The sequence below is a fragment of the Bos grunniens genome, chromosome 2, assembly GCF_055505025.1.
Source record: "Bos grunniens cultivar Pamir isolate PY7600 chromosome 2, Bosgru_T2T1.0, whole genome shotgun sequence".
Taxonomy (NCBI): Eukaryota; Metazoa; Chordata; class Mammalia; order Artiodactyla; family Bovidae; genus Bos; species Bos grunniens.
The window spans coordinates 12,529,570-12,547,265 of record NC_141166.1 but is presented as its reverse complement, the minus strand read 5'-3'; the positions used below and the strand labels follow the sequence as shown (position 1 = coordinate 12,547,265).

Below are 17,696 nucleotides of genomic sequence, written 5' to 3'. Positions count from 1 at the left end.
ATGCCACTTGCAAGGACACAGATGGACCTAGAGATTGTCATACTGTGTGATTAAGTCAGACAGAAAAGACAAATATCATATGTTACCACTCATATGCGGAATATTAAAAAAAACAGTGTTATTGGGTTGGCCAAAAAGTTTGTTGAGGTTTTTCCTCAACACATGAAAAGATGCTTTTTGGCCAATCCAATACAAATGAGCTTATTTACAAAACAGAAATAGACTGACAGATGTAGAAAACAAACTTACGGCTACCAAAGGGGAAAGGGGTGGAGAGGAATACATTGGGAGATTGGGACTGACATATACATACTACTACTATAAAATAGATAACTAATAAGAACCTACTGTATAGCACAGGGAATTCTACTCAGTAAGCTGTGATGACCTATTGGGAAAGCAATCTAAAGAGAATGGAGATACATATATATTATATATATATCAGGTGCATATATGCACCTAATTCACTGTGCTGTCCATCAGAAACTAACACATTGTAAATCAACTACACTCCGATAAAAATTAATTTAAAAATAAAATAAATTCAAAACCTTTGGTCTTTACTCCTTAAAATAATCAAAACAACACTTTGAGTTCTACCCTACTCTCTTTCAGAGTCTTATCAATCTGCATCATCACTCCCATTCTCTAATATATTCAGAGCAGCAGTTCTCAACCAGGGGTGATTTTGCCCCCCACTCCATGAACGTTTGGCAATATCTGGAGACATTTTTGGTTGTCACAACTGAGGAGAGACGTAGGAAGGGGTACTGGCTCTAGTGTGTACAGAATAAGCTTGCTGGTTCAGTTCAGTTCAGTTCAGTCGCTTAGTCGTGTCTGATTCTGCGACCCCATGAACTGCAGCACGCCAGGCCTCCCTGTCCATCACCAACTCCCAGAGTTTATCCAAACTCACGTCCATTGAGTCGGTGATGCCATCTAACCATCTCATCCTCTGTTGTCTCCTTTTCCTCCTGCCTTCAATCTTTCCCAACATTAGGGTCTTTTCAAATGAGTCAGCTCTTCACATCAGGTGGCCAAAATACTGGGCCTTCAGCTTCAACTTCAGTCTTCCAAAGAACACTCAGGACTGATTTCCCTTAGGATGGACTGGTTGGATCTCTTTGCAGTAAAAGGGACTCTAAAGAGTCTTCTCCAACACCACAGTTCAAAAGGATCAATTCTTCTGTGCTCAGCTTTCTTTAGTCCAACTGTCACATCCATACATGACTACCGAAAAACCATAGCCTTGACTAGATGGACCTTTGTTGACAAAGTAATGTCTCTGCTTTTTAATACGCTGTCTAGATTGGTCATAACTTTCCTTCCAAGGAGTAAGCGTCTTTTAATTTCATGGCTGCAATCACCATCTGCAGTGATTTTGGAGCCCAGAAAAATAAAGTCAGACGCTGGTTCCACTCTTTCCGCATCTATTTCGCATGAAGTGATGGGACCAGATGCCATGATCTATGTTTTCTGAATGTTGAGCTTTAAGCCAACTTTTTCATTCTACTCTTTCACTTTGATCAAGAGGCTTTTTAGTTCCTCTTTACTTTCTGCCATAAGGGTGGTGTCATCTGCATATCTGAGGTGATTGATATTTTTCCCGGCAATCTTGATTCCAGCTTGTGCTTCAACCAGCCCAGCGTTTCTCATGATGTACTCTGCATAGAAGTTAAATAAGCAGGGTGACAGTATACAGCCTTAACGTACTCCTTTTCCTATTTGGAACCAGTCTCTTGTTCCATGTCCGGTTCTAACTGTTGCTTCCTGACCTGCATACAGGTTTCTCAAGAGGCAGGTCAGGTGGTCTGGTATTCCCATCTCTTTCAGAATTTTCCACAGTTTATTGTGATCCACACAGTCAAAGGCTTTGGCAATAAAGCAGAAATAGATGTTTTTCTGGAACTCTCTTGCTTTTTCGATGATCCAGTGGACGTTGGCAATTTGATCTCTGGTTCCGTTGCCTTGTCTAAAACCAGCTTGGACATCTGGAACTTCACGGTTCATGTATTGCTGAAGCCTGGCTTGGAGAATTTTGAGCATTACTTTACCAGCATGTGAGATGAGTGCAATTGTGCGGTAGTTTGAGGATTCTATGGCATTGCCTTTCTTTGGGATTGGAATGAAAACTGACCTTTTCCAGTCCTGTGGCCACTGCTGAGTTTTCCAAATTTGCTGGCATATTGAGTGCAGCACTTTCACAGCATCATCTTTCAGGATTTGAAATAGCTCAACTGGAATTCCATCACCTCCACTAGCTTTGTTCATAGTGATGTTTCCTAAGGCTCACTTGACTTCACACTCCAGGATGTCTGGCTCTAGGTCAGTGATCACACCATCATGATTATCTGGGTCGTGAAGATCTTTTTTTGTGTGTGTGTGAAGATCTTTTTTGTATAGTTTTCCTGTGTATTCTTGCCACCTCTTCTTAATATCTTCTGCTTCTGTTAGGTCCATACCAATTCTGTCCTTTATCGAGCCCATCTTTGCATGAAATGTTCCCTTGGTATCTCTAATTTTCTTGAAGAGAGCTCTAGTCTTTCCTATTTATTGTTTTCCTCTATTTCTTTGCACTGATCACTAGGTTAATTAACCCTAATTTAGGGCAAAGACTATATATAGATTGCTTTAGAGGGAATATACAATATATGCTTATGACAAAAGCTTGATCTCACAGAGTTAAGAGCTGTTTTGGTTTGGATTACTGGGCATCTAAGTTTCACATCACTCACTTTAAAACAATCACTCATACTCTTTTTATGATTTTTATCTTCATTCTTTCAGGAACTAAAAGAGGACATCCATATACTTTGTAGTAAGAGCTCGCTGGCAATGTTTAGAAATGTAGTGTGTTTCCATATGATTTAATAGTTCTGATCATCAACCTTCATGTGCTGAGACTTTAAAATCTTAATTAAATTACATAGAAATCTGTATAATTTTTTATTACACACTTTCCAGCATTCTTAAATTAAGTATACTGAATTTAACTTTTCCTAATAAATTTAGACTCATAAGCAATAAAAATTAGGTAAAATAAAAGGAATTCCATGAATCAGGACAGATTAAAAAATTGAGATTCACAAGTATGTCATATATACAACACCAAAGAAGAAATGCTTGATGTACTGTAATGAGCTCTAGAGAAAGAAATCACTCCTCAGGGCATACACAGGAAAAAAACAACAGAAACCCAAGGATCTAATTTATCTTTCAGTAGAAACTCTGTAGCCTCTTGCAAGTCCCTGCTCCTCATGGGTGCTCTAAGCCCGTCAACGCAAGAATGGCAGATGGCAGACCAAATCTAACAACACAGGGGAATGTGACAAAATATTTTGCTCACAGTTGTGTTAAAGTATCATTATACATGTGTATTCACACCTCCTCTCAAAGAATTAATTCGACTCTGTCTGGCATCAGAGAAGCACAGCCCATTCTTTCACCATGTGTTATTTTGCCACTTGCATTTGGTTTTAATCCAACACTAATATTGCAGAGCCAAATGATTTAAGTTTTCAGTATTCCTAGCCCTGGCAATCTGTGCTATATGTGGAAAAGTAGGTATAAGTGTGGTAACTGGCAGTTAGAAACAGAGGCAGAAAGTTGCAACATTTGCAAAATATGGAAGATATTAACTCTATGGGAAGTTCAGCTCAGCTGCTCAGTCGTGTCCGACTCTGCGACCCCATGGACGGCAGCACACCAGGCTTCCCTGTCCATCACCAACTTCCGGAGCTTGTTCAAACTCATGTCTATTGAGTCAGTGATGCCATCCAACCATCTCATCCTCTGTCCTCCTCTTCTCCTCCCACCTTCAATCTTTCTCAGCATCAGCATCTTTTCCAATGAGTCAGTTCTTTGCATCAGGTGGCCAAAGTATTGGAGTTTCAGTCATTTCAATGAATATTCAGGACTGATTTCCTTTAGGATGGGCTGGTTGGATCTCCTTGCAGTCCAAGGGACTCTCAAGAGTCTTCTCCAACATCACAGTTCAAAAGCATCAATTCTTTAGTGCTTAGCTTTCTTTATGGTCCAACTCTCACATACGTACAAGACTACTGGAAAAACCATAGCTTTGACTAGACGGACCTTTGTTGGCAAAGTAATGTCTCTGCTTTTTAATATGCTATCTACATTGGTCATAACTTTTTGTCCAGGGAGCAAGCATCTTTTAACTTCATGGCTGCAGTCACCAGCTGCAGTGATTTTGGAGCCCAAGAAAATAAAGTCTCTCACTGTTTCCATTGTTTCCCCATCTGTTTCCCCAACTCTATGGGAAAGTTGGATATAAAAATACATTACAAATCCTAAATATTAGTAACTTTAAAGTCACACCTAGATCTTTGTCTTTTTTTCTTACAGGTTAATATTATCCCAAAAGTATGTTGAGCAAAAACTTAACTATGTACACACTGATATGCAATTCAAGCATAAAATATCACCTAGGACCTCTGGAGAGAAGCAAATTCCTTTTCTCCATAAAAAGTTATAAAAAGTATGGATCACAACAGAGAATCATGGTAGTGACTGTGGTTCTTGTCTTTTTATTTTTTTATTTTTCTTGTATTTTTAAGCAACTTGATATATAAGTCACATACTATAAAATTCACCCATTTAAACTGTATAATTCAATGCTTTTTCATATATTCAGTGTTAGAGGTAGTGATTACTTTTTAAGATATTCTGGCTTTTCAGTTTTATGAGTTCGTTAGCTATTAAAAGATTTTGGTGCATATATAGAGAACACTTAACTCTAAAAATTTGAATTATTTCCCATTTCTGAAGGTCTAGACAAAGAAGAGTCCTGGTTGTGATCAGTTTGTGGGCCCATTAACTCCAGTATTATATTGCTCTTATCTGACAACAATAGAATCAAATTATTTATTAGAGCAGTGATGAGTAAAACTCAAAGCGATCATATTGAGTAAAAGGACTCTTAAATTCTAGTTCTAGCTCTGTTCCTAGCACAATTTCTGCTAGGATGGCATAGGTACAATGGGTATGCAATGGGTCAGTGGTTCCATTATCAGAGGAGCATGATTCATCTTTGGATCTTGAAGAAACGAACAAAAAAACCCAGCTGATGCTCATCTCCACCACAGACAGATGTGGTATCTAAGAGTGAAGCTTGGGCATTTGTTTTGTTTTAAAGCTCCAAAGATGACATGGACATATTCCCCCAGCAAGAATCACTGCAACCAACTACTCACAGGACGGATACAGCTTGGCGTGTGAACCTGGGAAGTTATCTGACTGTTTTGTGCCCCAGTTTCCTCAATCATAAAACAAGAATTCCTAAACGCTTTTTGTCCACTAGATTGTTGGCACTAATAAGAATATATAGAAATGATTTGAAAATCAAAAAAATGCAACAAAAATATAAGCTGAAAAATCCTTGTCATCATTATTAAGCATATTCTTGTGACCTCCTACTCTATCATATAAATTGGGATCTGAATCAGTTTTAGTTCTTTAGCTGGTGAAGCAGATGCTCTGAGCACCAGATATAACAAAAGAGAAAGGGAGTGTTCATTAAAATGAGGTCTCTTATAAGTAATACTTACTAAGTTTCCCTAATACACCATCTTGAGCTTAGAGGGTTATATTAATGAAAAAAAAGGGAGGCCTAAGAGGGGAAAGTTTCTCTGTTAAGAAGAATGGAAAAGGATCCGGGAAAAGGAGGAAAAATAGTTTTTATAGACACGTTTTCAAATTCTTATACTGAGCAGACAGTACACAGAGAAACAGAAGATGTTTGAAAACAGAACTACAAAAAAGTCCTACTCAGTTTATATGCAATTTAGATGTTTAAAAGATAATATATAAAAAACATTTAGAACAGTACCTAGAGCATGCTAAGTGCTCAATGAACTGCCTAATGAACTCTTTTATCCTTCCTCTTCCACAGAAAAGAAGTTATCCTGGTGAAGTATAAAAAACATGGCACTGACAGAACAGTTTTAGATATTCTTAACTCTGTCACTGACTATGTGACATTGGGCAAGTCACTTAAATTCTAAGGTTTAGAATTTAATAATGATGAAATAATAAACATCAATGGATATTCTTTTAAGAAATTAGAAAAAGAACAGTTCAAAAAAGTAAAAAGAAAATAATAAAAATACTAGCTGGCAAAAATTAAATTAAAAATATATTACAGGAAGAAAACAAAACCCAAAACTGGTTCTTTGGAAAGATTAATAAAATGAACATATCAGTTGCAAGCTTGTTAAAAAAAAAAAATAGGGATAGGTGTATAATACCAATATGAGGAACACAGAAGCGAACACTGCTGTAGATCTTACAAATATTAAAAAGATACAACTTTACTGCAATAAACTTGAAAATTTAGATGGATTGGGCATTTCCTAGAAAAAGCACAATTACCAAAACTGAAACAAGAACTAGAACATCTTAATAGTCCTTTCTAATAAAGACATTGAATCTGGAAGCAAAGAACCCTGCCACAAAGGGATCTTTAGAACCAGCTGGCTAGAATTTATAGGTGAATTCTTCCCAAACATTAAGGAAGAAATAATACCAATCTTACCCAAACTCTTCCAGAGAGCAGAAAGAGGGAATACTTCTCAATTTACTTTGAGGCCTGCATAAACTTGATACTAAAACCTGACAACATTTACAAGAAAGGAAAATTACAGGCCTATCTCTCATGAATATCATTGCAGAAAGCTTTAAATGACATAAGAAGAATATATTATGATCAAATTGAGTTTACTTCAAGAATGCCAAGAAGGCTTAACAATGGAAAGGCAATCAGTTTAAGCCATCATGTAACATAAAGAAGGAGAAAAATCCTACTACTATATCAACTAATGAAGTGAAAAGCATTTGATAAAAATCACCATTCATTCATGGTAAAAACTCTCAGAAGTTTCCTTCTCTGATAAGAGGTAGCAATGTAAAACCCAGAGCAAACATCACACTTAATGATGAAATACTGATGCTTTCTCCCTGAGATTGAGAGTAAGACAAGAGTATATAAAGAATACCCACAAATTAATAAAACAGGCAGCCCAATAAAAATACGAGCAAAAGATTTGAACAGGCACTTCAGAAATAATGATATGCAAGTAGCTATAAATTATGAAAAGGTACTTAAGTTCATTAGTCATCAGGATATGACTGAAAACTTTTTTATGGTCAAAAAAGTTCATTCAGGTTTTTCTGTAATATCTTACAGATTTCCCCCCTAAGAACACAGTGTATAACTTAATAAGAACTGGCCAATATTAGTCAATAGACAGAGACATCAAGGTTTTTTAAAATCTTGAACTATGAGGTTTCTACAGCCAGAAAAAGAGAAACAGTCAACATATGATTTCTATAAGTAATAGAAGAGTATTTCTAAGTAAAACTTTCTAAATTGGTCAAAGTACCAAAGCTCAATAACCCTTGAACTGTTGATTATTTTGCTATTAGAAAAGATACATCAGGCATAATATCTATATAACAAGGAAATTTCATTAAGTGGAAAATGCCATGGAATATGGTATTGGATAGACGTGGGTTTTTGTTTAAGCTATCTGTGAGATCTTGAATAAGCTGCTTAAAATTTCCAATTACAGTTTTCTCACTAAAAAATGGGGATAAAATAATGGGAATGATAGCTCTCCAAAACTAAACTGGAGGTAGGGTGATTTATTGGACAAGAAGGCAATGCCTGATGCCATTATAAGAATATGGCAGGATTTCCCTTGTTAAGGGAAGAATCTGGTTGAGAATCCAATCGCCAATGCAGGGGACATGGGTTTGATCCCTGGTCCAGAAAGACTCCACATGCCACGGGGCAACTAACCGTGTGCCACAATTACCAGGCCCGCATGCTACAACTACTGAAGCCTTTGAAACTAGAGCCTGTGCTCAGCAACGAGAGAAGCTACTGCCCTGAAAAGGCCGTGCACGGCAATGAAGAGTAACCCCTACTCACCACAACCAGAGAAAGCCCACGCAGAGCCACGAAGACCAAGTGCAACCAAAAATTAAATAAATTTCTTATTTTTAAATAAGAATATGGCAGACATGAGGACTGAGTCTTCATACCTTAGACTTAACTTGTCCAACTCTGCCCCTCTCTCAGACTTTCGCACTGTACTAAATGATCAAGCCTAGGAAAAACCTTGATTTTCTTTTCCTTACCATCTCCAACACTTAATTTACCAGTAATCCTGTCAGACCTGGCTTCTGAATTATATCCCTGATCAGTTCGCACTATCTTTAATGCCAATATTCAAGTCCTAGCTGCTGCCATCTCTCATGCAAATCCAGCAACAGACTTCACCATTATTCTGCTTTTCTACCCCTGGAGTGGAGTAGATCTTTGCACTAGCCACATGTGTCTATTTATATTTAGTTAAAAATGAGTTTCTCAGTTTCATAGCCACATTTCAGGTTCATAATGGCCACAGGTGGCTACTGGCTATCAAACTAGACATCACAAAATAGAAGAAAGTTCTATGGGACGGCACTGATCTAGACACCTGCCAAGCTCACTCCTACCTCCAGGGCTTCATACTCACTGCTCTCTCTTCAGGAATGTTCTTCCCCCAGATTTATTTATTTAACCTCATAATTCAGGTTTCAGTTCAGATGAAGCTCCTCAGAGAAACCTTCTGAATTCAGATTGGACCACTCAGTCTGACTTATTAGAAAAGACCCCGAAGCTGGGAAAGATAGAGGGCAGGAGGAAAAGGGGACGACAGAGGATGAGATGGTTGGATGGCATCAACGACTCGATGGACATGAGTTTTAAGCAAATTCTGGGAGATGGTGAAGGTCAGGGAAGCCTGGCATGCTGCAGTCCACGGGGTCACAAAGAGTTGGACACAACTGAGCGACTGAACAACACTTCAGCCTGAAGCAGCTTCTCAACTGCCCCATCTCCAGACACTGTCCCTCCCATCACTCTGGCTGTTTTCTTTACAGCGCTCACCACTATCTGAACGTGTTTTATTCTGCTTCTGTTTCTACCCATAAACATAAGCCCCATGAGAACAGGGCCACGTTTGCATGTTCACACCTATATCCCCAGTAACTAGAATAATACCTGACACACAGAAATGTACAACAAATTGCTGAACAAATAAATGAGTTAAGTATCCAACAACCAACATGTACTCCAATCCACTTACCTGCTATCATATTTTGAGAAAAATTATTTAATCTCTGAGCTTAATTTCTGTGTGTGTGTTATCCACTCAGTTGTCTCCACCTCTTTGTGACTCCATAGACTATAGCCCGCCAGGCGCCTCTGTCCAAGGAATTCTCCAGGCAAGAATACTGGAGTGGGTTGCCATTTCCTTCTCCAGAGAATCTCCCTGACCCGGGGATCGAACCTGGGTCTCCTGCATTGCAGGTGGATTCCTTACCATCTGAGCCACCAGGGAACTTAATTCTTAGTGCTATCATGAAGAATAAATAAATCAAAGACTACAATCTGCCTTGTAGAGAAAAACCAGAAAGAAAGAAACCTGACGTGCAGTACAGGAACAGAAGTTCTGCTGCTTGATAATTTCCCAGCGTGGCTAACCCGTTCCTGATTCCTTTAAAGTGAGTTAGGCGTTTCTGATATATGCTCCCACAATGCGACAAACCAGAATACAGCAGCATAGTTCTGGATAATAATTAACAAAATAATAATTCTGTGGCCAGAACATTAACAATATCTTAATGATACTTAATATTTTAGTATCAATTATTAGGTGCCAACCACTGTGCTAAGCAGATCATCTCATTTAGTTCTCATGAAAATTTGAGGTAATATTATAGCCTCATCATACCCACTTTATGAATGAGAAAACTCAAACAGATGAAGTAACTCATTCAAGATAGATCATAAATGTAGTGGCCGAGACTGGGAACCAGGTCTGATTCTGTAACTCGAACCTTTAACTACCGTACCACGCACCTTGCTTTTACAGTAGACAACACAGAGCTGCAATCAGCGATACTCTGTTTTGTTACTGCCTTCTGAACTTTTATTTATTAGCCACCTCTTTTTAGTGGCATAAATAACTGAATATGGCTTGGGAACTCCCTGGATGTTCAGTGGTTAGGACTCGGCACTTTCACTGCTGGGGCCTGGGTTCAATCCCTGGTCAGGGAACTAAGATCCTGCATGCCATGCGGCACAGCCAGGGAGAAAAAAAAGAACTGAATATGGCTTATTACTTCATTTTATTAATGTTAATGCTCTAAAATCCTTAAGACTAAACTTAGAAAAACTGAAACAGGTCTTCTGTCAGTATATACAATCATGAAACATTTATTTCCTCCTCCTTGTATTTAAACAAAATTTGGAGACTCCAATAATATGATTGTTTTTTCTGTCTATAATTGACACATGACAAATATTCTAAACTTTTCCAATGATTGCCACAGCACTAGAGTGAGGCAGACTCTCTCCTTCTTTTCTACTTCAAAAATAACTATTTAAGAATGTCCAAGAGGGAGTTAGTATAGTATTTTACATTCGGTTTCTCCCTGTGGCAGAGAATTTTGAATTCTAATTCTAGTGGTATTTAACCCACCACTACCTGGCAGTGGGACCCTGATCTAGTTACTCCTCTCTCTGAACCTTTTTTCTCCTTTTCTTAAGGTGATTTCACTAAAGTATACAATTAGTAAGATCCTTTTCATTTTCCACTGACCTTCTTTGATTCTTTTATAGATAACCGTACTGTCTTTGCACCTGATCACATCCGATAACACATTTCCTTTCTCTCTCTCTAAAGAGTTAGGATGACAAGAAATCATTAATTCTCAGTACAAACCTCCATCAAGGCTTCGGGATGCCCGTTTGCTTGCTGTGCGCTCAAAGTGTGGGGCAGGCCTGTCAATCAGAGCACTAGCTTGCCTGGTCTGAGCCTGAGTTCGGCCACTGTATCGGAATTTGGATCCCAGGGCAAGAAATTTGCTTTTAGGAATGGTGTCTGTAGATGTCAGTCTGGAGGGAAAAAACATAATAATCATATATTATATACATTATCTTACTCTAATGAGACTGAAATTAAAGCCAAAATCAAGAATTAAAAAGTTTCATAACTCTCATCACTTCAGTTCAGTCGCTCAGTCGCGTTCGACTCTTTGCGACCCCATGGACTGCAGCACGCCAGGCTTCCCTGTCTATCACCAACTCCCAGAGTTTACTCAAACTCATGTCCATCGAGTCAGTGATGCCATCCAACCATCTCATCCTCTGTTGTCCCCTTCTCCTCTAGCCTTCCATCTTCCCCAGCATCAGGGTCTTTTCCAATGAGTCAGTTCTTCATATCAGGTGGCCAAAGTATTGGAGCTTCAGCTTCAGCATCAGTCCTTCCAATGAATATACAGGACTGATTTCCTTTAGGATTGACTGGTTGGATCTCCTTGCAGTCCAAGGGACTCTCAAGAGTCTTCTCCAACACCACAGTTCAAAAGCATCAATTCTTCGGCACTCAGCTTTCTCTATAGTCCGGCTCTCACATCCATACATGACTACTGGAAAAACCATAGATTTCACTAGAGAGACCTTTGTCGGCAAAGTAATGCCTCTGTTTTTTAACATGCTATCTAGGTTAGTCATGGCTTTTCTTCCAAGGAGCAACTGTCTTTTAATTTCAAGGTTGCAATCACCATTGGCAATGATCTTGGAGCCCAAGAAAATAAAATCTGTCACTGTTTCCATTGTTTCCCCATCTATTTGCCATAAAGTGATAGGACCGGATACCATGGTCTTCATTTTTTGAACTTGAGTTTTAAGCCAGCTTTTTCACTCTCCTCTTTCACTTTCATCAAGAGGCTCTTTAGTTCTTCTTCACTTTCTGCCATAACGGTGGTGTCATCTGCATATCTGAGGTTATTGATATTTCTCCTGGCAATCTTGATTCGAGCTTGTGCTTCATCCAGCCCAACATTTCATATATAAGTAGGGTGACAATAAACAGCCGTGACATACTCCTTTCCCAATCTGGAACCAGTGTGTTGTTCCATGTCTGGTTCTAACTGCTGCTTCTTGACCTGCATACAGATTTCTCAAGAGGCAGGTAAGGTGGTCTGGTATTCCCATCTCTTGAAGAATTATCACTATACCCCTGTAACATTTTCATCATTTTATATATAAAAGAAACTGAACCTCAAAAAAGGCTACTTGCTTAAGGTCACATAGCTGTTAAGAAATAGGGTAGTCACAGAATTCAAGCCCAGGGCTCTTGTTCTACACTCCTAGAATAATTTTGTCAAACGCACTCCAAACTCAATGCCTGGTAATCTATTTAATAGGTTTTTTAGTGTATTTTCAACTCAGAAACCTCATCTTCTTTCTACACAGTACTCTCTGCTCTCTTTTGTCATGGCATTTACTTCACTGAATTGAAACAATCTATGTTCTAGTCTCCACTATGAGACTGTGAGCTCTCTAAGGATAAAGAATAAAGACTGACTTATTCATCTTTGTGTTTTAACTTCTGGCATAGTGCCTGGCTGAATCTGGCCATTCAGTGAATGTTTGCTGAATAAATGTATACATACATTGCTACATCAAATACTACCAAAAAGAGAGTCCTCCCCGCCCCTCTTTGGGGTAGCTTATTTTAATTCAGCAAACACTTTCTTTTATGTAATGAAGCATTGTTGTTTAGTCACATGTCCAACTTTTTTGCAAGCCCATGGATTGTAGCCCACCAGGCTCCTCTGTCCATGGGATTTCCTATGCAAGAATACTGCAGTGGGTTGCTATTTTCTTTTCCAGGGAATCTTCTCGACCCACAGATTGAACCTGAGTCTCCTCCCCTGGCAGGTGGATTTTTTTTTACCACTGAGCCATCTGCTGCTGCTGCTGCTGCTGCTGCTAAGTCGCTTCAGTCGTGTCCGACTCTGTGCGACCCCACAGACAGCAGCCCACCAGGCTCCCCCGTCCCTGGGATTCTCCAGGCAAGAATTCTGGAGTGGGTTGCCATTTCCTCCTCCAATGCATGAAAGTGAAAAGTGAAAGTGAAGTCCCTCAGTCGTGTCCGACTCGTAGCAACCCCATGGACTGCAGCCTACCAGGCTCCTCCGTCCATGGGATTTTCCAGGCAAGAGTACTGGAGTAGGGTGCCACTGCCTTCTCCAACCGAGCCATGAGGGAAGACCAATGAAGCATTACATGTCAATATATCCTCTTATTTTGATGCAGTGGATATAAATATGCTATCCTACAAGCAAATACACCAGATGCAACTGAAATCTATACCATAGATATTAAACATTCAAAATAACTTTTTTTTGGGGGGGGGATAAACTAGGAGTTTGGGATCAACATATACACACTACTATATTAAACAGATAACCAACAAGGATCTATTATATAGCACAGGGAAGGATACTCAGTATTTGGTAGTCATTATAAGGGAAAAGCGGAGAAGGCAACGGCACTCCACTCCAGTACTCTTGCCTGGAAAATCTCATGGACGGAGGAGCCTGGTAGGCTGCGGTCCATGGGGTCGCTAGGAGTCAGACACGACTGAGCAACTTCACTTTCACTTTTCACTTTCATGCATTGGAGAAGGAAACGGCAACCCACTCAAGTGTTCTTGCCTGGAGAATCCCAGGGACGGCGGAGCCTGGTGGGCTGCCGTCTATGGGGTTGCACAGAGTCGGACACGACTGAAGCGACTTAGCAGTAGCAGTAGCAGTATAAGGGGAAAGAACCTGAAAAAATATATATATATAACTGAGTCACTTTGCTGAACACCTGAAACTAACAGAACATTGTAAAGCAACTATCATTCAATTTAAAAAAAAAAAAAAGAAAAAAAGTTCTTTTTATTCTTCCTCACCTTCATTTAAAACTATTTCTTGGTTTTAAAGTAGATGATGGAAGCATAAAGAAATATCTTAATGTCAATAATTAAGATTTTTTAATTTAGTGTAACGTGTAACCTGATGGTTTATTTGAAATGAGAATTGAAATGTTATTTTCCCTGACTTATTTTTCTGTACACTGTTCTTTAGTGCGAAGTATGACATAAAAAATACAAATAGAAGAAAAAGATATCATGGTTCTCTCTCTTGAGAGCCATTTAAAAAGAGTCAAGTTTATTTACGAATGACATGGCATAAGGTCTGGCATTTGCTTCAAAATAATCTGGGAAGTAGTAGGAAAGAGTGGGTGGGGATACAGATGAAACGAGATTGGCACTGGGGTGATAATTACCCCGGTGATACCAAGCTGGGGTTTGGTACAAGGAGAGCTCATTATATTATTCTCTTCACTGTGCTATACATGCAATTTTCATTTTCTTAAAAAGGCTAAATGACAACAACTAGTTGGCTCTCCTTTCAATGTGAGTAATGATCTGCCTGCTGGATTTTAAGTTCCATTAGGACTGAGACCAGCACTACTAGAGGTTATTCCCAATGTCTGTATGAAGGGTAAGCACACAGGAAGTGCTTGGCAGATGAACAGAGGGGCTAAGCATGTGGCCTCAGGAAAAGTAAAGGAGATGAAACTTTCTTCTGTCTTCTGTTTATCTGATACAATTGGGCTTCAAAGGTGGTTCTCTCTGCTCCCTTTCTGGGGTTGATTAGAACCAAGATAAGGATCAGCTTCAAATCTTTAACCTTGTTAGAGTAAGAGACCCACAGCAGGTAGTTAGGCACTCCTTAGAAAAATTCCACATGGAGGTCAGTCAGAGTCCCTCTTCCTGGTAGGGCCGGATTTAGCCCCCTAGGGCAATCCCAGAGCCTCTTTTAAACACAGGCTCCTATTCCTCACTCCCTCCTCCTTCCGCCATACACAGAAAGATGCTCTGGGCGTGTGGAGGCCGTGTTTTTCAACCCAAAGGAGGGGAACTAGATTCATTTTGTCTTGCTTAAGATGATCTCACCTCAGCTAAAGAAAAGACTACCAACCATACAAAGAAGGGAATTTCAACAGCAGGCTTAAAATAGAAACACGCATAAATAATTTAATCTTGAAAAATACTGAAGTGAGAACAATACCTGAAAAACGTGTGATGCTCTACACAGACTTTCCATAATTTCTTAGCTGCTCGGTAACTGGGAAGTTTGAATCCGATGGTACTTTCGTACTGTTCTTGCTGTAAGTATACAGATAAACACGGAGCACAAAGTATTAGTCAACTACTGAAACAGGACCAGAGAAACGAGGTGCTACGAGGAGATGGCTGCGAATGAAAGAATGTTACTAATCTAAGGACATAAAACAGCACTTGAAATTTCTTCCAACTTAACAAAAGAAATTTGTACACTGAGGGTGGTTTTGCTATACTATTTACACATCTTATTTTGTTCAGAAACACACACGCATACATACACCGTACATTTTCTGAGACATAAATAAGTCATGTTTTGATTATCCAGACACTGTTCTTCCTGCATTTAGGATACTAGGCTACTCAATAATCAGGGACTGGGATAACAGATGATTCTTCCAATGAACTAATATTATTATGCAGTCATTTTTAGAAATAGAAACTAAAGATTGTGGTTCAAACCAGATTCTTGAATTATTAAATATCTTTTTTTTCTTTGATTGCTCGTTAATTTATCTAGATAACCTCTTTGACTGAAGCAAACCACATCCTGCAGGGCTACTGGAAACACTGTCCTGCTCCTCTTGCCTCTGTTAATGTCAGTTAACTTCTAGCGCCTATTATGGCCAATAGCACTGTGATTGGATAGTATCATCTATATTTTTACACACGAGTTTCTTCATGTGTAACTGAGATTAGAGAAGTTACTTGCTCAGTCTCACAGCTATTAACTGGCAGAACCGGAATTTCATGGTTTCCCCTACACCACACTACTTCTAAATCATCTATTGTAGTCATAATACTACATTACACTTCTCAAAATCCTCCTGTTGTTCTTTATTGCTTTCTAAAGTAAGACTTTTGCATTTTTAGTATATATTATATAGTTAACATTTAAAAAAACAGAGGACTTTCTGTTTTTTAGTATATATTATATAGTTAACATTTAAAGAAACAGATGGGAAGTATATATATATATATATATATATATATATATGGTGTGTTTTCTTTTCTGCCTTCCAACATAAAAAAGGAAGCCTGCAGAGGGAGAGACTCTTCTATTCACTGTTCCTAGCCCCTAAAATAGTGTCTGACACAAAGAAAGCTGTCAAAAAACATTTGTTGACTGAATGACTCTTGTATTTGGAACTCTTTAACTAGGCACAGGTAAATTATTACGGTCCTAAACAAATGCTTCAGCGATAACCCTTATCCGAAATTTTAAGGCTGCACATTCAGTATTTCCATGCTGAAACAATGAGTCATTTTTCACCAGTAGATGGTGATATACACACAGAAAAGCTTCTTTACATTAGTAGGGTGCTTTTCTGCTGAGAGCTTTTACAGCTGTCATCTCATTTGATCTTCAAATCAACCTTGACAGAAGAAGGTACTATCCCCCTTAAATGATAAAGAATGCCTGAGATCTGTCAAGGGTCTTTTACTTAGTAGGTGGCAGAATAGGTATTGGAACTTTTTTTTTTTTAATTTAATTCGTACGTGAACAAGTTTCTGCTATACCATGACAGGGCTTTAATATAAAAGTTAGACTTAGCCAGCATTGGTATATCCTGAAAATTGACTACTAACTAACAACTGAGTTATCTGGTACAAAGTTGAACATCCAACTCTACTACAAATCTAGAACTTGACCCTGGAACACATTTCCAGTCACTACCAGAAACTACACATACAAATAAATTTATTTATATAAGATAAGGGATTTGTGGTGCAAAATGAAAGTAATTTAAACTCACAGGTTAAATATCTCATGCTATTTAATTTAAAAATATTTTCCATCAAGTTTTTACCTGGAGCAAACAAGGAACAAGTTTATTAATCCAAATTTCACTGCTGGCCTTGGTGTATTTGCTTACATGAAGAGAACTGTCCAGAAAACCAACAACAGTAAAGGAAGGAAGAAGCATCATGGGACTGATTACTTTAGGAAACAAAATACCAGCGCCTAAACAGTTGGCTGTAGAGAGGGAAACAGGCGTGAAGAGCTGTTTTAGACATGATCTGTGTTTGATTCAGGAGGAAAGGGAATCATGAGCTCTGTACCTCTCCAGGCCGAATCTTAATGAAAAAGCTGCTACGTTTGTAAGAAATCTTCAGCACTTTGGGCCAAGGAAAGCGGTTAATTCTCAGCTTTTCTTTGTAAACCAGAAGGCCACTAGAGCAGACACCTAGGATGATATCCACGCCCTCCAAGTCCTGAGGAAAAAAGAGTTAGAATGTCAGTCTTGAGCCAAATGCTCAACATAGCTGACTCTTATTAGACAATCTGAAGCTATCAACAACCCAAAATAGTTACCCTAACAACTGTAACCCATGGAATTACTTGGTCTACGTCAAAATGTTGTTACTATACCGCGTTTTAAAAAAATCATCATTATTACCTATCATAACTATCTTTAAAATTCCAAATGACACTCCTTAATATTATTTCTATAATCTGCTCTAAGGAAATAATTCAAATCACAGAAAAAGCTTTATACATGATAATGTTCAGAATGTTTTAAGAGTGAAAAACTGTATATAACCTAAATATCCAAGCATTAGGCTTAAATTTTGTCCATCCATACAGTGAAATATGATGTAGCTGTTAAAATAGTTAGATTAGACTTTGGAAGATAAATGGGAAAATAACTATGTTGT

General features: G+C 38.6%; 1 protein-coding gene across 43 annotated transcripts in view; it reads right to left on the bottom strand.

Annotated features, from left to right (window-relative positions):
• Positions 1-17,696, bottom strand: part of EPB41 (erythrocyte membrane protein band 4.1) — a 181,547-nt gene that overhangs the window by 50,422 nt on the left and 113,429 nt on the right. For all 43 annotated transcript variants that reach the window (XM_086332303.1, XM_086332292.1, XM_086332129.1 and 40 more), the window contains 3 exons: positions 17,100-17,252; positions 14,983-15,080; positions 10,794-10,966 (listed from right to left, as the gene is read on the bottom strand). In XM_086332303.1, the coding sequence (XP_086188429.1) occupies positions 10,794-10,966; positions 14,983-15,080; positions 17,100-17,252 (424 nt within the window). The remainder of the gene's footprint in view (positions 1-10,793; positions 10,967-14,982; positions 15,081-17,099; positions 17,253-17,696) is intronic.